The sequence below is a fragment of the Ixodes scapularis genome, unplaced genomic scaffold (assembly GCF_016920785.2).
Source record: "Ixodes scapularis isolate PalLabHiFi unplaced genomic scaffold, ASM1692078v2 PGA_scaffold11__112_contigs__length_91849675, whole genome shotgun sequence".
NCBI classification, from domain to species: domain Eukaryota; kingdom Metazoa; phylum Arthropoda; class Arachnida; order Ixodida; family Ixodidae; genus Ixodes; species Ixodes scapularis.
In genome coordinates this window covers 58883390-58909262 of record NW_024609837.1, presented here as the reverse complement: position 1 = coordinate 58909262, position 25873 = coordinate 58883390, and the positions used below count along the sequence as shown (strand labels likewise).

The following is a 25873-nucleotide window of genomic DNA, read 5'->3' as shown; positions in this document are numbered from 1 at the left end:
TGACACGACGGCCCATGGCCTGACGCCGCGTGACATTATCACTTGACCTGACTCCACGTGACCTGACACCACGTGACGTACGGTCACTTTACGTGACGTCACATGACCTGACGTCCCGTGGTATAATCAAGAGACCCGATACCACGAGACGTGATCACTTGACCTGACGCCACGTGGCCGGAGGGCAGTTTTATTTCATTTCATTTATTTGTCCCTGATGGTTCGAGGGCGTTGCAGGGAGAAGTGGGTTAAAAATACAACAGGATAGAAACAATACCAACGCAAAAACACAAAAAACATTAGACGCACCGTGTAGAAAATTAGTGATTTAATCTCTAAAATATTCAGTATCAATAATAGCGACAATGGCTGTACGAAGGCTCTATGGAGATTTTTGACTAAAAAGAAGCATTGAAAGTGAATGTATTACAGCGGGGGATTCCAACGTTTAGTTCGTGATCAATGCGCGACGCTATGTAAGACAGATTGAAAATAGCGCATGACGAAGTGAGTAGAGCGATAAACCTTATGAAACAAACTTAGAGGAGATATTTTTCTACAAAGTGAAAGATTGGGCAATTGGTGAACCTAGATGTAGAGTGATACTTGGAAATAATAAAACTAGCCGAGCGGTTTTGAGTAGATTCTACTGCAGATAAGGGGGCGACACCGGGGCGCCATATTCAACTTTAGTAGCTTTGTTCACCTGACATGACGTGGTCGCTTGACCCGTCATGATAGAGGCGCCATATTCAACTTTAGTAGCTTTGTTCACCTGACATGACGTGACATGATCGAGTGGCCTGACACCACCTACATGGGTACTTGACGTGACATCACATAACCTGACATCCCGCGATATGATCGAGTGACCTGACACCGCGTGACGTGGTCGCTTGACCCAACGCCACGTGACCCGACGTGACGTGATAAAATCGAGCGGCCTGACTGCACGCAATGTGCTCACTTGACCTGACGCCCCGTTACATGGTCACTCGGAGGGAGGCCACGTGACCTAGTCACGTGACTCGACGTCACACGACACGGTCAGGTGACGTAGCTTTACGTGGCATGATCACGTGACCCTACGCGGCGTAATCTACTCGAGTGATTCGACGTTGCGTGACGTGGTTACTTGACCTTACGGCACGTAAAATGGTGCTTCTGACGCCATGGTCAGCGCCTGACCTGTGACCTAAGGACCCGACAACACGTGGCCTGCCGCTGCGTACTCCCGCGAACCGATTCTCCGTTTTGACCGGAGTTCCTTGTCTTTCAGATCCGCTACGCGAGCCCCGAGCGCCTCTTCGAGCGCCTGACGGACCTCCGTTTCCTGAGCATTGACTTCCTGAACACGTTCCTGCTCACGTACCGCGTGTTCACGGACGGGGTCAAAGTGCTCGAGGCCCTCAAGAAAGTCCACTATAACCCCGACCTGCAGATCAACGCCATGGGCGCCGCGCTGCAGGACTCCACGGGGTAAACGCACAACTCCCGCCACACAGCTCTCGCGGCACACCGCTCGTGACAAGACGCGGAGTTTCTCCACAGACATGATGACATATTTATCCGCGGATACGCCTCAGAAATGTCCGAAGCATGTTTCCTTGATACATATGTAAGAGACGCGGAGTTTCTCCGCGGACATGATGACAAAATTATCCGCGGATACGCCTTAGAAATGTCCGAAGCATGTTTCTTCGATACATATGTAAGAGACGCGGAGTTTCTCGGCAGACATGATGACAAAATTATCCGCGAATACGCCTCAGAAATGTCCGAAGCATGTTTCCTTGATACATATGTAAGAGACGCGGAGTTTCTCGGTAGACATGATGACAAAATTATCCGCGAATACGCCTCAGAAATGTCCGAAGCATGTTTCCTTGATACATATGTAAGAGACGCGAAGTTTCTCCAGAGACACGATGACAAAATTATCCGCGGATACGCCTCAGAAATGTCCGAAGCATGTTTCCTTCATGCATATGTAAGAGACGCGGAGTTTCTCCGCGGACATGATGACAAAATTATCCGCGGATACGCCTCAGAAATGTCCGAAGCATATTTCCTTGATACATATCTTGATACATATGTATGCTTCGAACATGTCTGTAGGCGTTTTTTTCTGTGACAAATGTGACGTCATACAGGGAAGAATCACACCACAGCAGACTGTCTTTTGTATGATGTATGGGCAGTGTTACCGCAGCTTCGAGGGTGTAAAAAAGTGTTCCAGAGACTTACAGCCATGGCCGACACCCTTTCCCCACCCTTTTTCTTACAGAAAAGCACAGTTTTTATTGAAAAATAGTGAAAAATACAGTCTTCACCGTTTAAGCTGCCAGGTGTTGATTCGTTTCGGGTTATTCGATGTCATGTCTTTGAAAACATATACAGCAGCCTAATTAGGCTGACAAAGCCCGGGGGGCATTGAATGTGCTGTGAATGAGCTTGGCATGTGGTACAGTGCTCCATGAAACAAAACGAACCGGCGGAGCGCGTGGCCTTGCGTATACATGTTGCGATATCTTCCAGGAGAAGCGGTCTGCAAGGTACCGCAAGTTGCACATGCGCACGGCTGAGCAAAGCGCTCATCGGCTGTTCGAGCTCGGTGTACAACCCCTGATGGCTGATTAACGCTGGCCATGAGTTTGAAACGTGACAGCGTTTTATGTTTTTCTTTGTGGTAGCGTAAAGAGATTTATCTGTTTCCAAAGGTTAAAGTTGCAAAGAAAAGTGACCACCACTCGCAGTGATTTCACTGTCCATATTAGATAAATGTGTAGTATCACGCACGTGTGTCCTCTTTGTAGACTAAATAAATAAAATGTCTTCCTTTTCCGCTGTTTTCTCGAGACTCATCCTCGAGACTCATGCCTCGTAGTGATCACCTATCGGGGTAGCGCTCCGAGCGAGAACAGCCGCTGACAGCTTGGCTCGGCTATGCCCACGTGCGATTCGCGACACCGAATTTCGCGGCTTCTCCCGGCAGATGTCGCCGCAGGTACGCATGGGCAGGAGCTCCGCTGATCCATTTCGTTTCGTTGAACACCATACGCGGATGTGTGACCGTCACGCAACGTCATGACGCTGCATCACTGTGACATCACACGACGTCGTTGTGTTAGGTGACGTCACCGTGTCATATGATATCATGACGTCGCAGTCACGTGACCTCATTATGACGTCATGACTGCACGATGTAGTAGTCACTTCATTATGATGTCTCGCGGCATCATACGTTGTCACATGACGTCACAACAGGAAGTTTGAGGGAACCGTTTTTGGACATTCCATACGGTACAATGGGCCCTCCGGTATACGAACTGCGCATGCGCTTCCTCAGAAGACTCGCGCATGCGCAGTTCGTACCCGAGGGCTTATCGTACCGTATCGGATGTGAAAAACGACTCCCTAAAAATGTTACGTGATGTCACCGTCTTTAGTGGCGGTTTTTTCGTGCCGATTTTCTCGTAGAATTCGGCGGACGAAACTCATTCTCCGTTAAAACGTGTCGTTTCTTCGCGGTGCCCAGATCTCTGGACGCGGTGGGTGTAGACGGCAGCGGCGGTGGTGGCGGCGGCGGCGGCGGCGGTGGTGGTGGCGGTGCAGTGTCCGTAGTCGCCGCCGCGGCGGTGGGCGTACCCACGGGGGACCTCGGCATGCTGGTGGTGGAGTACGACTACTCGCGGCGCATAAGCACGGCCAGCATGCTGTCCGAGGCCGGAGACGCGCAGGTCCCCCACGGCGCCCAGACCAGCGCACAGCAACTGGCCGAGCAGCAGCTCCACCTGGCACAGCAGGCCTCCAGGAACCAGCAACACTGGAGGCTCAGCTACAGAAAGTGTACGCTCCGCCATCTGTCAGTGTGTGTGTCGACTTATAGCTCGATGTGACGTCGTTCCACCGTGCTGGCGGTCATGTCTGCGTGTTCTTTCCTAGAAAAAGAAATGCTGTGGTGCTGAATGTGCGCCGCAAAAGGTACGCGCTCAGCAGCAATGTCGCCACAGTGGTCACTGTTGTGACATCAACGCAAGCCTTGTGTACTGGTCGCTAGAGACACCATGCAGTAGAAGGAACCCCAAAAGTTAACAAACGTTCGCCAGCTTACGGTGTCTTTTCTAACTGTCCCTCTGTTCCAGGGCTGAATCATCAGGGACAGGTCATCATGATGACCAGGTGTTAGTGTAATGCGTAGATGGTGCAACAAAAAACCGAACAGTAATTAAGCTTATTTCTGCCTGTTCCGGGGCTGAACCATAAGGGACTGATGTTGGACTATCATACCTGGAACAGCAAAAAAAACTAAACATGGATTAAACTTGCGCGTTTGCTCGGTCCGGGGCCAAACCATTATGGAGAGACTTCTAATGACCAAAACTTAAAGTATCATTAAAGGTAGTCTAAAACTCACAGATAAGTTAAATAGTCTGCGTCTATGAACAACGAACTGCTGGGGTCATTGAACGAAGTAATTTTTTAATAATTTTCTTCCGGCGTTATGATAAGATGAATGACCAAACAATTTGTGGAGCATCATGGACAGGTCATCCTAATGACCAGAGAGGAAAGTGTCATAAATGGGGCCTTTGCGCGCGTAAAAATAATAACTGTTGGTGCCAACGAATGCGACATCTCTTGACGAACTTCCTTTTGAGGCGATGATAAGATTAATTAATGTTTAAATAGTTGGTGGTGGCGCATCAGAGAGACGTCATCCTAATAGTTGGACACTAAAGTATCATAGATAGTACGACAAATAACAGGCGTACATGCGCAAATAAAAAAACTTTTGAAGCTATTGAACACAACATCTTTTCAAGAACTACCTTTCAGATGATGATAAGGTGTGTGCCTGAACAGTTGATCGTACATCAGGGACAAGTCATTCTAATGGTCAGCCACTAAGGTGCGAGGTAACACACCTAGTACGACAAAAACCAGACCACGCAATAAATTATCTATGCGCACTAAAAATAGTCAGACGAGGCCATGAACATGGCAGTCCTCAATGAACTTTCTTTTTAAGCGACGAGGAGTTTGATGATGAGTCTTTTGACTTGGTCGCCCTCTGGCACTTTTTGGCGCAGTCGAAGAGGAGCAGCTGAAGGAGCAAACGCTCAAGCGGATCCGCGAGGTCGTCTCTCCCAGCCCGGAGCCCATCCTGGTGCCTCCTCCGCCGACCCCCGAGCCGGCCACGGGAGGACTCGTCCACACGCTGCCTCTGCAGGGGGCCACGCTGGCCCCGCCGGACGAGACGCAGGGAATGTCTTCGCTCTGCTACCTCGGGGGACAGCTTCTACACACGCAGGACGTCTCCATGCAGTCGACCGCGTGAGTGCATCCCTCCTTTGGGCTCTGATAATAGAGCCACTACTAAATATTTACGCTTCGGAGTAACGACGCGTCAGCCATCTTGCCACTTGGCACTTGAAGCCTCCGGCAGGAAGGTGAGCCATGTGCCACAGCACATGGCTGACCTTGTAGCCGCTCTCTGTACACTCTGTCTATCTTCATCACGTTCACTGCCATCGCACTTGAATATTTTCCTTTCTGTTACCGTAAATAGGGCAGACGAAGACCAGAATCAAGCGGACCGTCATGCTGCTCGCGAATCTAGACTCACGTCGCCATATCGATTGTCATATTCACCATATCCACCATCAGCATCCACGTCCATCGTGTCATCTACTCTGTCCTCCCACAATGTTTACGACTTCCTAATCCGTAACCTCCTCGATGTGAACACATTGTGTGCTTCAATTTGATGGAGAGGATGCCAGGCTCATGCATCCTGTCTATTTTTAAAGCGAAACGTTTTTTGTCTATGTGCTCAGCATTTCGTGAAGCCTGATCATACCTCGGCAAACCTCACTCATGAGGGCCCTCACTCACCCTCACTCACCCTCATCTTCACAGGTGAGGTGAGGGTGAGTGAGTTTCTGAACCAGGAAAATTCATGAGTGTGAGGATGAGTGAGGGCCGTGAGGGCTGTGAGGGCGGTGAGGGCCGTGAGGGCTGTGAGGGCGGTGAGGGCCGTGAGGGCCGTGAGGGCGGTGAGGGCCGTGAGGGTGGTGAGGGCCGTGAGGGTCGTGAGGGCCATGAGGGCCATGAGGGCGGTGAGGGCGGTAAGAGGTATGAGGGCCATGAGTGCGTGAGGGGCGTGAGGGCGGTGAGTGGCGTGAGGGCCATGAGTGCGTGAGTGGTGTGAGGGCGGTGAGTGCGTGAGGGGTGTCAGGGCCATGAGTGCGTGAGGGCAGTGAGTGGCATGAGAGGCGTGAGGGCCGTGAGGGCGGTGAGTGCATGAGGTGGTGTGAGGGCCGTGAGAGCGGTGAGTGCGTGAGGCCCCCTTCAGATCGAGCATCTTTCTCAGCAATTTTGGTGTTAATGGCGGGTTGTTCTCAAGCTTTCCCTAGATCGACACGAATTGCTGAGATCGGGTCCGGCTCGAAATAAGCAAGCAACTCGGAGCAATTCCAATACGTTTGAAGCGGCTGCATCTAATCAGGGACGCAAAAATTTTACGTGATACCTCGTGCCGGTGATAATGACACCGAAAGACTTGGTTCTCGTTTGAAATCGATCGTTTTTTGGAAATAAACTGTTTCAGAAAGGTGCATTAGTATTCTTAACGAGATTTAAATGCATAAAAACACGTTTATAACGCGTAATTATGTCTAAATAGTGCAAGAAAAATAAAATTTTATGATGACGATGGCAAATTGCAGCAATTGGTTGCTGCGTGTGATCGCGGGCGGTGCGTGTTGCTGGTGTTGCGACGTAAAGTTTCTGGGCGAAATTGCCCCATCTGAAGCTGGCCTGAGTGGCGTGAGGGCCATGAGTGCGTGAGTGGCGTGAGGGCGGTGAGTGGCGTGAGGGCGGTGAGGGCCATGAGGGCGGTGAGGGCCATGAGGGCGGTGAGGGCGGTGAGGGCCGTGAGGGCGGTGAGGGCCGTGAGGGCGGTGAGTGGCGTGAGGGCTATGAGTGCGTGAGGGCCGTGAGGGCCGTGAGGGCGGTGAGGGCCGTGAGGACGGTGAGGGCTATGAGTGCGTGAGGGCGGTGAGGGCGATGAGGGCCGTGAGGGCGGTGAGGGCCGTGAGGGCCGTGAGGGCGGTGAGTGGCGTGAGGGCCATGAGTGAGTGAGAGGCGTGAGGGCCGTGAGGGCGGTGAGGGGCGTGAGGTTCAGTAAGGGTGAGTGAAGGGCTGAAGGTGAGTGTGACTGTGAGGGTGAGGGTGAGTGAGGGGCTGAAGGTGAATGTAGCTGTGAGGGTGAGGGTGAGTGAGGGGCTTAGGTGAGTGTGGCTGTGAGGGTGAGGGTGAGTGAGGGCGACCTAAAATGCCGACCTCTGGCAGGGCGGTGAGGGCCGTGAGGGCGGTGAGGGCCGTGAGGGCGGTGAGGGCCGTGAGGGCGGTGAGTGGCGTGAGGGCTATGAGTGCGTGAGGGCCGTGAGGGCCGTGAGGGCGGTGAGGGCCGTGAGGACGGTGAGGGCTATGAGTGCGTGAGGGCCGTGAAGGCGGTGAGGGCGATGAGGGCCGTGAGGGCGGTGAGGGCGGTGAGGGCCATGGGGGCCGTGAGGGCGGTGAGTGGCGTGAGGGCCATGAGTGAGTGAGGGGCGTAAGGGCCGTGAGGGCGGTGAGGGGCGTGAGGTTCAGTGAGGGTGAGTGAAGGGCTGAAGGTGAGTGTGACTGTGAGGGTGAATGTGAGTGAGGGGCTGAAGGTGAGTGTAGCTGTGAGGGTGAGGGTGAGTGAGGGGCTTAGGTGAGTGTGGCTGTGAGGGTGAGGGTGAGTGAGGGCGACCTAAAATGCCGACCTCTGAGCCTGATAAGCGTGAGCGCAAATCTAGTGGCTGATTGGTTAACGGGGCAGGTCACGTGACCAAACGGGTAAGCGAGGAGGAGTGAGGTAGACGAGGAGGAGTTGGACCACCTGTGCGCACTGAGGGAGAGGACCTCGCATGTATGGAAGGATCTGGAAGATCGCCATGTTTATCAGCTCTATTAGAGATAGTATCGCTTTATTCTAGGAACAACCATCAACTGCACATGTGGTACGTGTTAAACTATCTGATGAAGAGCGCCGTGAATGAAGGAGTCTGGCGTCTAGAAACTCAAAGTATCGCTAAACGTTTGTGATGCTAGGGCGTTTCACGTAAGCAACACAATTGCCTAGCAATTCGCCCCAACTTTTATCATCTTCTCCCACACGAGCAGAGGGATTCGATGATAATGCAATTAAATGCAAAGGCGCAGCCGAGCTGGACAAGAATAAGGATAATAATCCCTGGAGTCGGGAAAAAAGGGGGACAAAGGACAAACACAATTTTTCAGCTAGGTGACTGGTGCGCGACTGAACAAATCCGCCTAGTCCTGGTGTCGACCCAGAGACCTCTCTAATTCCATTGAAGTGCTCTACTAACTGAGCTAACCAGGAGTAAGACGTCAGTAGAGCATACGGGTTTTAACAGCTGCCCTCCGTCTAACACCAACAAGAGTTAACGGCCTGCATTTTTTTCACCCTTGTTGGTGTTTGACTGGTGGTAGGTGTTATAAACTGTTTGCTCTATTGACGTCTAGCTCATGGTTAGCTCACTTCGTAGAGCGCTCCACTGGAAACGTGGAGGTCCCTGGTTCGATACCAGGGCTAGGCGAATTTTGTTCAGTCGCGCACAAGCCACCTAGCTGCGTTTGGAGATTTGTGTTTCTCCTTTGTCCCCCTTTTCCCCCGTCTCAGTAATTATTATAGTTATATATTATTTCATATCGCAATACTGTCAACCTTTTCTTGGAGGTCACTAAAAGAGAGGTTGATATATAGTTACACAATTTCACCAAACTTGCGACAAACAAAATAACTTATAAAATAAATAATTAGCTATAAAAAGTAAAGCATCAAAGCAATTTAGCTCCAATTTAAACATATGAAAACTTAACATATAAAACTTAACAAATTAGAAATGTAAAAACGCAGTCGTTTTGCCATTCCACGATGACTGCTCACCTGGTATTCGCCAAAGTACCTATAGTCGGTGACAGGACAAGAACAATAGGCAGATCCAACAGTTGTACCGCCTTCAGCGCGAGCTTCCTCCCACCTCCGATACCGCTTCGGCGTCTCGTGATCTGCCTGTATGCACGCGCAGACGAAGCACGACGGAAGGCAACTAACACGAGCTGGAAGCAGGCATCCAAGAAAGACGCCCTGCGCTTCTTGTCCTGTAGTCACTAGCCTGTTGCAACACAAGACCCGGAGGAGAAGTTTCGCTTACAGAACTTGATGGTCGCCTTCAGTCGTGCTTTCGCTGCTCCTGTGCCGAAGTGTTATCGAATCTAAAAAAACTCGCGCTGGAGACGGAGCGTCTACTGCGGATCTTATGTTGCAACAGACTATAGAACAAGTACGCCACCCACAGATAAGAACGGCAGGGTTCAGTTGCCCTGCCTCCAGTGAGAGCTTTCTACCTTCGATGCCATTTCGGCGTCTCGTAAGCTACGAACGGGCACGCGTAGTCAAAGCACGGCGGAAAGCAACAAGTAACTGCTGGCAGCTGGCATGCAAAAGAGACGCCCTGTGCTTCTTGCCCTCTAGTCACTAGCCTGTTGCAACACAAGACCCGGAGAAGTTTCGCTTACAGAACTTGCTGGTTGCCTTCAGTCGTGCACTCTTAACCTGGTTCCACATAGTTCCCAGTTATATTGAAGTTCCACGTATTATCTCTGGCACACGTCAAAATTTTATGTGGATCAAGGATAATATCTGGAACGCCAGTTTTCTTTGCTTCATTTTTTATGTAAAACACATAGCTGCTACGTGGATCGTCGTTCCGCTTACATCCCGTTACACTTAACCTCTTCCACTAAAGCGCCAACCTGCTCCACTTAAAACTTTCACCAAGCTTTTTATTTCCATTTTGCGTTTACAATTACCAATTATCGGGAACACTGTCATGTATAAACTACCAAGTATGTGGAAGACGAGTCTTTCTGGTTAAGCGAAACCATTTTTTTAAGGTTCGGTTATAACCGGAATTTAAGTGTAACGAGAAAAAGAGTGCGCATTAGCTGCGCTAAAGTGTTATCGAAAGTAAGAACCTCGCGCTGGAAGCGGAGCTTTTACAGCAGATCTCACGTTTCAACAGGCTATAAGAAACTAGCTCAGCTACTTTAGTCATGGTCACCCGTTTCCCGCCAAAGTCAAAAAGTTGATCTGCAGCCACTGACAGGACGAAATTAACAAGGCGTCTTTTAGCCCAGCGCGCCTTCGTTGCATAAGTATCATCCACTCCGTGACTATACTGGGCCTCTAAATAAAGGAGATTATGATTAAACCCGTGCGTCTCCTCTTTTTTTCTCTCAGAAGCGCGGCGGCAAGTAGCAGCAACGGTGCCGGTGGTTCCGACGGCGCCCCAAAGCCGTCCCGGTCTTCGGATACCCTGACGGCTGAGGCCAGCGGGCCCTCGACGCCCAGCAACATGAGTTCGACGGCATCCTCGGCGACGCTAGTCGGAAGCGTCGGAAGTCAGGAGTCGCCTAAAGCTAGCCCGAGCAGGTGAGGGGAGCGACCACCTTCAAGGGTTCATTGATAAGTTTCGAGTGCAGTTGTCGCGGCTATGCTCTGCATGTACAGCGACACTGCTCATAAATCATACAAAAGTCCCGATTATCGCTGCAGACATGACAGAAATATATGCGGACGCGCCTCCGGCATGTTGGATGAATGTCTGCTTCATGTATATTGCCGCGTTCATGGCCAAGAGGGAACGTTACTCCATACTTCTAGACGCGTTTACTCTTACCCCAAATGTTCGACGCTCGAATGTTCGAGATACCGTGTGTGACATATAAGGAGGCCATCATGACATTTCCGAGTCGGTGTCGCCCTAGCTGAACCCTTGCATTTTCTAGGCCGAATGTCCGAGGTACCTAGAGATAAGGAGGCCAGCGTGGCCTTGCCGAGTCAGAGGCACTCTCGTACTCACGCGCGAGCCAGCTGTCACGCCGGCACCACGACGCTCGCGGCTGCGCCGCCTTCGACGCTCGTTCTTTCTTGTGTTTCTGGCACAAGTTAGCCGACTGAAACGTTATTTTCAGTTTTACGCTCGTCGATCGGTTTCCGTCTGTGACAGTGTGTACTTCAAACATCCCTGCAGACAGTCTTGTATGATCAATGTGACAGGACCGCCATACAAAGAAAAAAACACGCCTCACACAACCCCTGCAGACTGTCATTTTAATTATGTATTAGCAGTGAGACCGTAGCCTGTTTACACGTATACCACAGCATTACCTCAATGCTGTTCCTCGGCGCTGAGTAATGCTGATGAAACGCCGACCAGTGCTGATCAGTAGTCACTATAGTGACTTTAACCAGTATATTATCAGCGCTAAGTTACGCTGATGTCAGCGCTGCATCAGCGCTATTCATAGTGTCGATTTAGCTCTGCATTAAATGTGAACCCCGCTTCCAAGTTAAACGCGAAAATGTGAACCAGCCTTGATAAACATTAATTCTTACCTTGAAGTCTTCTGGTAGTGTCGTCTATGCGTGTCGTTGGAGTCAAGTTCAACGATCACGCTCCTGCTCCTGTGACGTCATTTGTTGCCACTTCGACACCATGTTTCATGCCTGGGCGGTGTAGGACGCTACGCACACCGGTCGGAAACGCGTTCCAGGGACCCTAATTGAAGTCTCTTGATAGTGAAGTGTCTGGGCATCGTTGGAGCTACGTTCAAGCACCGGGCATTTTGCTTCTCGATCGAGCAGGAAAACGGCGCCCGTGCGGCTGCCGACCCAGGACAGCGTGCAGAGCAACCCGGACGACACCCCTCCCCCGACGCCCCCTGCTGTGCCACCCTTGCTGCAGTCGGTGGTGCCGCCGACACCCCCCGCCGCGCCCCCGCCGGGGGCCGGAGCCCCTCCGCTGCCGGTCACCGCGTCCCCAGCCCGGGGCTCCGTCGGTGGACAACTGCCCCCCGAAGCCCGGCCCGCGGCCCGGGCGCTGCCACCACCGATGACCTCGAGCCAGTCTGCGCCGAACGTGATGAACTATCTCCGTGTGCGCGGCGGTGAGTGCACGTCCGAGCACTGTCTCTGTTCATATTAGCCTTTACTCGGCTGAGCCCCGGATGTATTCTGCTTTCGGCTACCCGTGTGTATTGTCAAAAATGTTTGAAGACGTGTGTTTTGGGTCAACGCGTCGTGGCTGGTTGAGAGGACCTCGATTATCGCAAAAAATGTAGAAGTATCAGGTACGGAGACAGAGCGTGCAGGCTATTTTGAGCTGTGTTTGTGGTATTTTACGAACTCGCTGTACGCAGTCCCGTGATGGGTGCCACTATGGGTCACCTCAAGTCACAATGTCACCTCGTTGTGTGACATGACATAGCGACACGTAACGTCGCTGACGGCACACCACCAGCCACCAGGATCGTGAGATCCGACAGCATTGCGTTCTGATTAGGGGTGTCGCGAACTTTGATCGGACCAGATTTTTAGGTCGAACTTTCGGGGTTCGACTGCTTCGAACCGGTTCGACGAACCCTCAAACTTTTAACCAAAATCGACCGGTTCGACTTTGTGGACAGTGTGGCCAGACCTTGATACAAGCATATCTAGGTTTGCAGTTTTTTTTTTTTTTTTTTTGTTAGGCAAAATGTTATTTTAATTTTATGAACAGTTGCAATTAAAATAAATTAATTATAATCTCTGAAGTTAATAACGTAATTTTTGTACTGTATTAACTGAAATAACCAATCAGTGCTGCCCTTAATTCATCCCTTAGTTATCACCATCCAATCCGAAGCCAACTGGCCAGCCTATCGCGCATGCGCATAGCAGTCGAACCTGGGTCGAACCTTTGTGGAACTTCCACAAAAACTTAGAAAAAGTCGAACCTGGTTGGACTCGAACCTCGACCGGTTCGTGACATCCCTAATTCTAACTTCTATGATATCATTTCTAGCTACTTCGGGACCACTTTTGATGTATGGGTGAATTATGACGCTAAGCACACCAGTCAGAGGTAGCGTTTCAAGCACCGCAGTACGGCTTAATGAGGTCTTGAGTCCGTCGGGGGTCTGAAGCGGTCGCTCTGTTCCGACGCGCAGCCCAGGGCAAGCGAGGCAGCAGCGACACGGAGAGCTCGAGCGTATCCGTGACGCCCCGGTCCAGTTTCCAGACGGAGTCGACGATCCTGTCGACGCCGCGTTCCAGCTTCCAGTACCCGGACTCCCCGCAGCATAGTAGCAAGGCTGGGGTGGTGGTCACCTCGTCCAGGGGCCTCGGCCCGCCGCTCGTCCACGGCCAGCGCCGCGGCCGCGTTCGCCGTCGCCACGGCGGGCTCCTCAACCCGCCCGAGCCCCTGGTCGCCGCGGCCATCGCGGCGGTGGCGCCCGGCTCGCAGCCCCAGAGCAGGGCAGGCAGTCGGCTGCCCAGCGCCGTCGGCGCCGACCTCAAGATACCCGGTGACCGCTCTCTTCGCCCTCTATTCAAGCGAAAGAAAGCGACACGCTGTTTACAAACAAGTCCCACAGGTGTCAGCACTGTGCAATGGCACCAACGGCAAATTCAGCAGAACAAATTTTAATCGTTAAGAGCGCGTTTTATTTTTTATTTGGCATACGTTTACATCCGGTTGTTATTTATTTATTTATTTTTAATGGCAAACTTTGCGAAATTAAACTTTCAATTTCGGAGAATTGAGAATCAGGCAAAAATATACTTCGAAAAACACCCTCCGAATATGCCGAAAAATAAACTCCGAAAACACGGAACCCTACTAACATTCCACACGTGACGCTACGTTTCTCGTGAGCGTTGTTTGAAACTCCCGACCGAGATCATGTGATTTTGACGTCATGACGCTATGAACCAATCAGGATTTTCGCGTCACGCCACCGACGCCAGCATTTCTGGCACGCCACCGAGGCCGGTTTTTCTGCGACACGACATTCTTAACGTTGTCGGGTTAATATTTAAAATTAAGCAAGAACGGCGGCCGTGACTTTAATACGCCCTATACCAGATGTTTGTCGTCTGCACACTGGTTTGTGAGCTTGCTCCCAGGTGGTCGTTGTTCATATATTTCGTTAAAATAATTAATTATCGCGATTATCTTGCTGATCGCCAGGCTCGGCGATTGGTTTCAGCAAGGATTTGCTGGATTTTGGGTTTCAGCAAGCCACCCGAAAGCGAGCTCATAAACCAGTGCGGAGACAACGAAGAGGCTGGTATAGGAGATAGGAAATACACGACCTCCGAGTTTGCTTTACTTAATGTTTCACCACCTCGGAATGGAGTTATAAAAAAAGTATTCATAAATCTTCTGGCAAAACTAAGTTCGCGTGCCCAATTTGAGATATTTAGGTTTAGAATTCGAATTTTGCAACGCGCACGACATGTGTTAGTGTCTTCCTTTCCGCCCGTTGTCCTGTTACGCTTTTTAACCGTTACAAATAAAACATTTTAGATTGTGAGTGTCTGTAGCACTATTGAAAAAAAAACAGTATCGTCTTCCTAAGGGGCCAGTTTTTCCCACTGATCTCTATGTCTATTTGCTGGATCGCGTTTGACCAGCTCCTCCTATGGACCGGAATGCGGTCACTGGCGGCCATCTTTAGGTAGAGTTATATCATCTCTAGCCATCATAGTAATATGGCGGACAGCGCAATGGCGGCAGGTTGCCATAAAAATAACCGTAGATCTAGTACACTGTACCGTGGGTGACATTTCGTGCTTGATTGAAGTTGTTCGACGAAGCAGATTCTTGAAACCCGGCGTGAACGGTAGCCTCATCTTTGAGGACCCGGCAAAAGTTCTACGAAAGCGCAGCACCGGGGGAAAGCAGCGCAGCTCGCATCAAAAGCAGACTCCTTACCGTCGTCTGCTTTCGATGCTTCTTTCGATGCGACTTTTGATACGTGCTGTGCTGCTTTTCTCCCGGTGCTGCGATTTCGTGAAACTTTTACCATGTCCTCAAAAACCGGACTACTGTTCACGCCGGGTTTCAAAAACATGTTTCGTCAAATAATTTTAATCAAGCACGCAATATCACCCACGCTATTTTGACCGCAGCCTGCCAACCCACCTGCCAAAACGCTATCTGCCATGGATGGATGATAGCGGCTGCAGCAGCTTACATTGGCTAGAGGTGATATAACTCTACCTAAAGATGGCCGCCAGTGACCGCATTCGCGGAGCGGGCAAACGCGATCCAGCAATTGTCATAGAGATCAGTGGTTTTTCCGATGAAATAAAGGCTAGACCGCGCAGTCTCAAATTACAGTTGGATGAATGCTGGGCTTAGTAAGCGGACGTCGGCTCATTGAGAAACATAGTTTTTCTTTTGTATTATTTTACCCAGGTAACGTCATGTGCTTACACTTTCACAATTTATAGCACCCCCCCCCCCCCCCCCCCCCCCAGCGTCACATTTTTTACGGAGTTTCCGCTTTCTGCGATGCGCAGTTTATTCGTGCGAGTCGAAAGACCTGTTTTCATTTTCTCGATCTAACTCTCTATCTAGATCACTGCAAAAATCGCATTTTACGGGCCGCCATTTTTATTCACTGGCAATTGAACGCGTTTTGAGCATGCGCAGTGGTCCCCTTCTGCTAAACATAAGACGCCGGGCATGCCTCCACTCTGCAGTGACTTTGGAAAGGTGAATACAATAGAGCCACTGAGCTGCGTTTCGGAGTATAAACACTTCGATTATCTTCTATCTTCTGGCTTAAAAGCATCGTCGCCAATTATCTCATGTTTTATCTGAAATCGCTGGTAACGCTTTTCCGTTCTCCAGAAGTTTTGAAACGACTCGCAACAAAGCAAAAAAATATCGCACGAGTTTCTTGACACCTATCTAAAGCTCAGGAAGTCTTCTTTTCGAATCACCACCGCCATTGTCAATCGACCCTATTCGAAAGTTCATCAAGCAACATTGAAAGTCGCCATTGCTTCGGCACGAAGTCCGTGATTGGATCTTAGTCCCGGCAAAACTCTGACGTCACACTCGTGTCCAATGCATGCTCAGAGTACGCGATCAAGCAATGGCGGACAGGCGATGGCACGGAATCTTGAAAAGGGTCTACAGCGCACACTCTGCACTACGCCACAAAATGGCGGCACACAGAAGACAGTTGACGAATGGAGTATCGGTACTCTTAGCAGTAGCTCACTTAGTAGCTATTTCCGTGTCTCATCTCCGTCCAATCGATGAGTTTAAGCGCGACCTTAAAAGCTGGGCCCCTCGATCCCTGACCACGTGAGTCCCTCTTTGCGCAGGAGCTGTAGGTGGCGGAGGAGTGCCTCCTGGGGGTCCCGGCCCAGCCGGTCTGCGCTCCAAGCGGGAGTCGATGATCAGTACCGCTGCCACAATGCGTGTCCTGAACGTGCTTCGTCACTGGGTCTCCAAACATTCTCAGGTAGGCGTCGCTCGTCACCTGACCTTGAAGGACTGTAAAGACTGTTTCGGACATTTGCGCCTGAGCGCGTCGCCAGCGTTTGTGACTGCTTGCGACGAGAGAACACGGTGGCACATTGGCGCCATCCCTCGGTAGCACAGGTACACTTCCGACCCAGGTATCAAATCTGGACGTTTTAGGTGCCGAACTAACGGCGGGAGTGCGTTTCGATTCAAGTATAACTAAAATGAAGGTTTTGCAGCCTTTGCGAGATCAAATCAACAATCAATCCATGAGAATTGGTCGCTTACACCATTGCCCAAATTACTTCGAGCACACGGTGAACGAATTATGTCAAAGAAATAGGGAAACGTACAAAGATCTGAAATGTTCCAGAGCTACCCGATAGACGAATCCAGTGTGTTATCTCGACGTATGCAGTTACAAACGGTTGTAACTCACTCGGTCCCACTGCAACACAAATCTGTAATTCAGCCTTTATGACTGCTAGCGTTCCACCTCAATGCATTGCGTGGACCTCGATTGCCAAAGCAAGCAACCATCTGGTCAGAAGCAGTCATAAGCACTCGTAACGCATTCGGTAGCACCCAAAAGCCCACCAAGCCCTCACTTTCTCCTCTTTACCAGTCTCGAGAAATCCAGGTACTTCGGCTTTGCCGTTCTTGTTTTGAAAGCTCGAGTACTTGAGGTGTCCCAAATTATTGTTCAAAACGGTTCACAAAAACTAATTTGTGCAGGCGAGCTGAAAAGAATCTCATGATGATATTAACACGAAACTGGAGCAGAAAAAGGGGGAAAAAAACGTTTACCACTTTAAACGCTTTACTCCTGCCCCAGTCTCGGGTTAATTTATCACCATGGGTGGCTCGAATGTTGAACAAATCGCTTGGTCCTTTTTTGTGAATATGGACTCTACGCTATCCCCTAGCAGCGAAGTCTACATACACGAGATCGAGGCTTTGAAGAGTGACTTCGCAGAACAAACACTCACACCATACTTCGCCTCATTTATAAAAAGCGTATTTCATGCAAAGTCAAGACACACAAACACACAGTGCAACCCACTCGCAAGTCTCATAGCAGTGTTCCAGGAAATGACAGCGCAACAAAGATTTAATGAGACACACCGAAAGACAAACAAGAACCACTGTTGTCTTCGTCTTTTTTTGCGCCGTTGTAATTGTTAAAATGAACACCTCCTCTCCCAGCAAAAAATCGTGTATTATGTGAGTTTTCCTTAACAACGAGACAACAATGCATGCGTTTACCCGGTTTGTCCCCGAAAACGTTGTATATCTAAATAGCAACGTACCCATACTAACAGGGTCTGTGTTAACGAGAGATCACTGTAATAAACCACCAACTCACCCAAGCCTCCACCTTAACAAGTCTCAACGCAGTGCTGCGAATTGCAAAAACGCAGGATTTTGAGAACGACCCCAAGCTGCTTCAGCTGACGACCGAGTTCCTGGAGGAACTGGTGCACAACACGAGCCTGCTGCCGGCCGAGCACAAAGCGGCCGCGCAGCTGCTCCACATGATCTCTAAGCAGGACACGGACAAGAACAAGGTCGATCTCGACATCCTCCTTGCCCCGCACATGGTACGCTCCCGCCATCTCTTTCTTCTTCCAGGAGTAAGAGGAAAAAAGACAAACAATAGTCCGTTTTTTTTTGTTTTTTTTTTTGTTTTTTTTTTATGGTCTTCCTGGAGGGGGACCATAGCAGGTTCTTCTCGTGATAACAATTAGCGCAAAAGACATGTGCAAGACGTAGATACGAACACTACAAGCTCTAGAGGGAGGAAGATCTGCTATGGCACTCACAAATACACTTTACTATACACTGTTGGAGGTTAAAAAAGCAGGACTCCCACTTCCCGCAAAGTCCTCCACTCTCCCATCTTTACCAGAGCGAACACCGGAGAGAAGGCAAGACGGGGCTGAACTCTTCTCCAACGCTCGCTCTACTAATGTAGAACTGGAGGACAAACTTGTCCTACTTTTAATGCGATAGCTTCACGTGCGACATTTTGCAAAGAGTTCGAACTTTCTAACTCATCCCTTGTCGTCGACACGTGCGCGAAAAATAGAAAAACTTTATTTTTTTTCCCCTCTCGCCGCGAAGAGAGGGAAGTCAGGACTTCCCTACGCCGTGCTGCGCGAAGCGAGCGAAGAGGGCAGCCCTTGCGTCCCGCCAAGAAGTGCGCAAAGGAGGGAGAGTCATCGTGTCGTCAGCTTGAAAGACTTGTTTTCAAACGTTACTCGCGTTATGCAAAACCCCACTATGGCAGTATCCAGTTGCTACGTGTAATGTTGAATGGTTTTAGAAGCCTCCACCCACTTACTTTTCGGATCACTGGTGGCAGTAGTCAATGGCATCCACGACGCCAACAACGATGGCAATGAGAATTAAATACAAGCCGCGTGTAAGAGATTTGGCGACCGCCGAGACAAGCGACGGCGACCCGCTTCGCTGTCGCTCGGTCAGTCACGCGACGAGGCAAACCGCATAACAGCGACGGGAGAAGCGACCAAGGCGATGAGCGACGTTTTCCAGAAATCCAAAAACCGAGCGACGCGACGACGACAGTTAGAAATCTCCGTCGCTCGCTAAATCGCTTACATGCGGTTCAGACTTTAATCACGTCACACCTCTGCCCTCATGTACATGACGGCATCATTCCACTCGCATTACGCGACCGTGCTCCAGCTACCGCTTTCGTTTCTTCGCACATTGTGAGCGAAAATTACGACCTTTCTTAATCTGCAGCAGGGTGGGGGGTGGGGGGCAAAATACATGCCTTGCCCCCCCCCCTCTGAAAACTGGGAGGGGCGGCAAGACCCCCCCCCCCCCCCGGTTGGTACGCCCATGCCCCCTGGCACTGTCTCGGAAGGAGGAAAGCCCTGGGAATGAACCAAGCGATCACGTCGCCGAGCTCTTTCTCCACTAAACGATCTGGCGCGCTCTCGAAGCAGCGCTCTAGAGCGCGCTGAAAGCACCACTCGAATTCACCATAAGTCACGCCCTGCGCTTCTTGGGTTGTCAGTGACAACAGTAAAGTCTTTGGCATTTGTGTCCTGCTCAGCAAACAACAATGTCGAAGCCTTTACCGAAAAAAAAGAGTTACGAAATACGTTAGACGTTACTTGTAATTAAGAGGAATCCCTTACCAACCTATATTATGTCAAAATACAACGAACACGTTACTGTTACGGATAAAAAGTAACGCGCATTACATTTTTATGTATGAATTTAAACGTTTTTCTGGTTTGGCGTTACGAGTACGCATGAAATTTTCTGTCCATGCGGAAATTTAACATAATTACCTTATCTTTTTGTGTAGGATTTGTGCAAGAATTCACGTGACTTGGCGCAAAAAAAAAAGCACGAAACAAATTGAAACGCGATTTTTTTACTTCTTGAGAAGACGTTACGAGCAACGTAACTACGTTAGCCGTTACCCGAAATAAGGAATGTAAGTACGTTATCCGTTACTGCTTGGAAAACGTAACGAGTGCGTCACTACGGTACCGGAAGAAGTAAAGTTTTACCGGTAACGCTGTTACTTGTAACGCCTTAGCGCCGACACTAGCCAACAGCTCCTCTTCGTTTCAGCCTAAAGAGGTAGTGCAACGATTTTAATGTTGAAAGAATTGGCGGTTTGTATTTTTTATATTATTTATCCGAGCACAAGTGACCAAAAGCACTATGCCCCGAAAAACTGCTATTCCGCTGCGTAATCGCAAAGAGAAGAAAACGAATTATTTGCCGATCTGCAGCCGCGTGTGGCGGTTACGCGAACTACGGTAACAACGTCTTTGGGGGATACGCAAAAGTCAACAAAATCCTGTCCCCCTCCGCTGCAACACTCGCGTCAGCCTCGTGGCGAACAGTTCTTTTGTGCCGATCGCTCGCCGAGACCTTCGACGACTTCAATCCTTTAAAAGTCGACAATCGCGGAGGAAGCGGCTGGGGTCTCTGAAGAGAGAACCCAACGGGAAACCACGTGATCCCCCAGAGTACGTTACTCAAAAGGCAACGTGGAGAGTTGAGCGCACTTGAACCTTCAATTTGTTTCTTTCTCCTTTTTTTTTTCCCCCTTTTTTTTAATGAAACAAAAAGACAAGGCCGTTGCACTGACATTTTTTTCGTCAACAACGAAGGCCAACGATGGACACAGATTGGAAGCGAGTGCTACGTCAGCGCTCCGCTTCGAATCAAGTTGGATCCGAACGTTGACGCAATCGTCGTGTCAAATCTGTGACCAGCGTTGGCCTTCTTTGATGACGTCAGCTCTATCACAACTACGGCTTTGTATTCTAGGGGGCGTTGACTTGGCTCCCTTCGAGCTTAGGAGAGGAGAGCGCTAAGAGCGTTATTTTCCCTGCAGAAAAGCGAACTTGCATGTCGGCGTTTAAGTTCAGACGCAGCCGACGCTACGAGCTGATCGGACCAATCAGACAGCGTTAAAAGCTCACCATTATGGTGTTCGTTGTGCTTCTGTACGTGTTCTATCATCGATGAACCAATCAGTACCAACCAATTATTTGACGCTGCTTGATTGGTACCATTACCTCGTAGCGTCGGCTGTGTCTGGACTTAAGCTGGAACGGAGGGTAGATGGCAAGTATAGGTACACTTTTGGATTAGAGTTCACTTTCCTACAGAACACGGACAAAGCCAATCACTGTAAACGACAGAAGGGTCCCGGAAAATTGCGAAGCTTCGTATACAATTATATCTGAAGAAATGTGATGTGCGCAGGGGCGATGGGGCGATGGGCAAGTGAAACGTTGCGCTCATTGTCCCTCGCACTAGGCAGTTTTGGTCTAATCGTATTATAAGCTTCGGATGGATGGATGCTAACGGCGGTACCCTTTATAACGGGCCGCAACTCGCGCCACCAAGCCTAGAAACCAAGAAACAAGAGTATGATTTGTGTTCTTAAGTCAGTTTACATTCCCATTTGCGTTGTAACTATCACCAGGCGGTATGTCATATTGCCAAAATATTTTTTCAATCGAAAAAAAAATATGTCTATTTTTTTTTCTGGGCAAGAGAGTCGTAATTTATTCTCCGGTCAAACCTTGTTGGCGTTACCCCAACACCGGGCCGACAGGTGCGACAAGATTGAGGCTCTGAGCCGGAGCCACGCGGAAGGGTGTCCCAATTTTCCTCCGTCCCGCCTGTCCCCCAGCTGTACAAGTTAGTTTTACTTTTTTTCAATTTTCCCCATATAATTCCTGTCAATCTTCTAACCTCCTCCTTGTGACTGTAGTCACCCTTGACTGTATCCTCCGTTGGTACCCTTCTGTTGTTTACCGCAATTGGCTCCTTCCGTGTTCTGTGGGAAAGTGAACTCGCGGGCATTTTTACAGAGTGTATGGTATTGGATTTTCTACGTCCTCTACCGCAACCCAGCGCTCGGTGTAGAGGTTATACACGAGTGCAGCTTCAGTGTTCGGTCGGGAATTGTGTTCTTACTGATTACTCACACGTGGCTGGCGAATGCTGACCAACCACTCGTGTACAATCTGCGACCCTCGCTTACTCCTCGTAGGTGACGTCGAAAATCGAGCATTTCGGCCTTGCTACCTACAAAAAAAGATGTTGGCTCGGCCAAGGCTTTTCTTGCGTTTCAATGTGCTTGTTTCATTTTCTGTCTTTCTTTCCCCCGCTCTTCCCGCAGACGCCTAGTAAAGAAACCGTGGAGTCACTCTCGGCACTGGAGATAGCGGAAGGAATGACCTACCTCGACCACAAGATTTTCATCGCCATTCGTAGCGAGTGAGTCTTCTTCGCGGGCGGAGACCGAATGTTCTCAGTAACGGGATTCCTTTTTTTTTTTCTTTTTCTCCTTTTGTTTAGAATAGCGTATACGCAAAACGTTTTGCGCGCGCAAAGAAAATAGGGAGTTTTCGCAGATGGTTTTTGCCGTCCCTCAACTCCCTCCGCAACCCGCTACGGCACCCGGAACTCTATAGTCAAGGCTATCGGCGCGCAGGCGCAGTAGCGGCTTCTTCGTTGCGGAGGGCATAGCGGAGGGGGAAACGCGGTCTACGAAAACTCCCTAATAGCGTCGTCACCCCTGCGCGTGCGCGGAACCCAAAAGAGCGTCTTGGATCGGCGCGTGCTCAGCGAGGAGCACACAACGCAAACGCACGGCTCTAGCGTTTGCTCCTATGCAAAATACAAAAACCTCACACACAGTTTGCCCATACATGTAAGTCTGGTGGGAAAACCACCTAAAAGACAAAACCTGCGTGACTTTAGTACTCTTACGTCATTACTAGTGGATCCAGGCGGCATCGCTGTCTAGAGCCACAAGAGCTCCATGAGCTCTTTTGTTATAACGCAGAAGTGTTCCACACTTCAGGACACTCAGTATGTTTTGTCAACTCCAGTCAACACGATGGAAGCAATACCTATTTTGGCGCAATATATTGCCTGGAGAAGTAGATTCATTGTTTATTATTATTTTCCTCGAAACGAAACGTTTTCTTCTATGTCGAGCGCAAGTTGGTCTGCTTCTTGCGCAGGGGTGGCAGCGACGTCAAAACACAGAGTTGTGATTGGCTCCGATTTGAAGGATAGTGGGTAGACCTCAATGCTAGCTGCCTTGAAGTCTATGCCCACTATCCTTCCAATCAGAGCCAATCAGGGCGCGGCGTTCTTACGTCACCGCAAAAAGCAGACGAACTTGCGCGGCGCACAGAACGGAGAGGGGGGATGGATGCAGAGTGGAAGAGCGGAGTGGCTCTTCTAAGAATGAGCGTCTTGGGAAAAGGTTCCACTGTAGTGACATGGTACTTCGAGCTGAAATTGGCGACATGAAATATCGCTGCTTTTCGCAGGGAGTTTTTAGGCCAAGCCTGGATGAAACCAGAGAAGGCAACCAAAGCCCCCCACATCCTCCTCATGACCCGGAGGTTCAACGACGTGAGTCTTGCTTGTCCGATAAACACAAAAATCACTCCTTGCACAATGGGCACTCGCACTGCATAGAGAGGGTTACGGAACATTAAGAAAAGGTGAGGGTGTAATCCGCATGTCAGTCAAATATAGACATCATCTGAAGACAACAAAAAAAATAAACTACGTCTCCGTAAACAAAAAAGATTAATACGGAAAAATCCACGGCAGCTGGATAGAAAAGTGCGTGCTGTGAAGGAAAGCGAACAGCAAACAGATGTGATTGGTCCGAGCGAACGAGAAAAGGTGAGGGGGAGTGATCGCGTGAGAGACAAAGTCCGCCCCAGCAGACGTTATTGTCTTCGGTGGGCAGAAGACATCTTGGTCGCGAGTTCTTCGTTCATTGTAACGCGTCTGATAGTCCGGTAAGAAGCCCTTCAGACTACTTCATCTTCCACCGTAACGAATAGATGGACATCATTTACGCTCTGCGAAGAGAGCAGACGATTGAAGAGTACGATGGGAGGATACGTATACGCCCCATGTCGTCCAATCGGAGCTTGGCGCCCTGACGTCGCTGTACTGTCGCGTTCAATGTGAGCGTAAAACAGTCCTTCGTGCTTCTTTCGCGTACCTGTCGGTTTTCGAAAGGGCTATGGTCCGAACAAGAAAAGTAGTGCAAAGCTGGGGTTTCGTACTCCGGATTCTTTGAACAATTGAGAGACAATATAGAGCTTGTGGAGACCGTAGACGCAGAAAAAGGCCAGATCGAGTGTTAAGGGTCGTATAGACATGTAACTCGAGTTTTGAGCAGCGCCCCTGGCGAGCAAAATCGGATATTTTCAGGTCGCGTTTTTGTAGTGCGTGCGTCGCATTCTATCTTTTTAAACGCTCGCTTAAGAATCTGTTCTACTCCAACGTTGAGCGCAGTGAACGTGGCGTAGCGCAGAATACGGGCCTTTCATTGGTTGGGAAGCAGGAACTCGATATCTCCGACCAATTTGTATCTGTGTGCGCTGCGCTAGGCCGCGTTGATATACGTCGAGAGTAGCTCTCGACGTCGGAGTACAACAGAGCCTTTAGTGCCGTGGGCAGACGCTGAGGGACGCTAGGAGACGCTAGTGTACGCCGGTGGATCGCGCATGATGGGACGCTGGGATGGTACTTCGCGTCAACACATAGCCTCTTATATACTGACAAAGCCTGGCAGATCGCCACGAGAAGCGGCCGCCGAAATGGAAAATGTGGAGCGGCAGACAACGGATGAGAGGAGAGCCACGTGACTGGCGCCCCGCTGCGGCGAGACGCCGAAACACACTTCTCCTGAGCGAACAGTGTGTTTCGGGTCCTCGCCGCCGCAAAAGCTGTGCGCTGACGTCCAGGTTCCCCGAGAAATGTTCTGTGCTACCAGATCCTCGCGCTCCAAATCTGCGACCGGGCACTTTATGGCTTCGTTGTCGAAGTGCCAGGCTCTGTGAGTATAGAGGAGGCTATGGTCAGCATCAACTGTTCGCGTCGCGCGGACGCTGGCGGAGCCGCCTCTCTTTGTGGTGGCGTTCCCTGCACGCTACAGCGCCCCCTGGACGAAAGAAACAGACGCATTGATTGTGATAGTACGTTTGCGCAAACAGCCCACTAACTGGCTCGCCGTATAGCCTCACTGAAATTATCTTGATATCGAAGTCCACGCCCTCACGGCCCGGTCTGCGTCTCCCTGCGCATTAGGTGAGTCGACTGGTGGTGTCCGAGATAATGCGCTGCCCCGAGATGTCCAAGCGGGTGACCATCATCGACAAGTGGTCAGCGGTAGCCGACATCTGCCGCTGCCTGCACAACTTCAACGGGGTGCTCCAGATCTGCGCAGCCTTCATGAACAGCTCCGTGTTCAGGCTTAAAAAGACCTGGGAGAAGGTTTCCAAGACGGTGAGAAACCCCCTTCTTTGCACGCGCTCCTGTATGAAAGCATGAGATGTTGTTGAAAGGCCGACGACCAGACTTGAGATTCCTGCAAGCCAGAAGATCATCCTCACCTAGGGGAAGGAGGAAAGAAGCCACTGTGGACAGCGAGAGGGTGTGAGCGGAGGAAGCGAGGGAAAAGTGGAAAGCGCGAACTGGTCGTTGGTCTTTAACAATCCCCCTCCCCTCTCTTCAAACTCTCAAGGTTTCGTCCGTTCGACCGCCCGTGCGTTTCCCGATAAATTTAGTTGGTAAACTGGACTGGTGTTTAGGTCACGTGACGTCAATTGATGTCACGTGACCTGACGTCATGTGATCTGTACACCAATTAGACTTCCCCGCCAAAGTCGATGAGGAAATTGGTCATGATTGTAAACCTGAGACTGGGGCAGAAAAGAGAACACAGCAGAAGGTACAAAAAGAGAAGAACACAACAGGTTTCTACCTTCTGTTGTGTACTCTTTTCTGCCCCAGTCTCAGGTTTACAATCATGTTCAACTTACACCAGCTCGCCTGCACTCTTACTATTTTTTTAGGAAATGGGAGTCACCTTACCTGACGTCAGGTGATTTTTACACCGA

General features: G+C 50.2%; 1 protein-coding gene across 1 annotated transcript in view; it reads left to right on the top strand.

Moving 5' to 3' along the window:
* The window catches only part of LOC8025570 (ras-specific guanine nucleotide-releasing factor 2), a 110131-nt gene that overhangs the window by 74804 nt on the left and 9454 nt on the right, over positions 1-25873 (top strand). Inside the window, exons 15-25 of the mRNA XM_042288938.1 lie at positions 1280-1479; positions 3539-3849; positions 5094-5337; positions 10358-10549; positions 11765-12066; positions 13108-13464; positions 16283-16422; positions 17846-18025; positions 22114-22211; positions 23279-23363; positions 25062-25259. Of these exons, the coding sequence (XP_042144872.1) occupies positions 1280-1479; positions 3539-3849; positions 5094-5337; positions 10358-10549; positions 11765-12066; positions 13108-13464; positions 16283-16422; positions 17846-18025; positions 22114-22211; positions 23279-23363; positions 25062-25259 (2307 nt within the window). The remainder of the gene's footprint in view (positions 1-1279; positions 1480-3538; positions 3850-5093; positions 5338-10357; positions 10550-11764; positions 12067-13107; positions 13465-16282; positions 16423-17845; positions 18026-22113; positions 22212-23278; positions 23364-25061; positions 25260-25873) is intronic.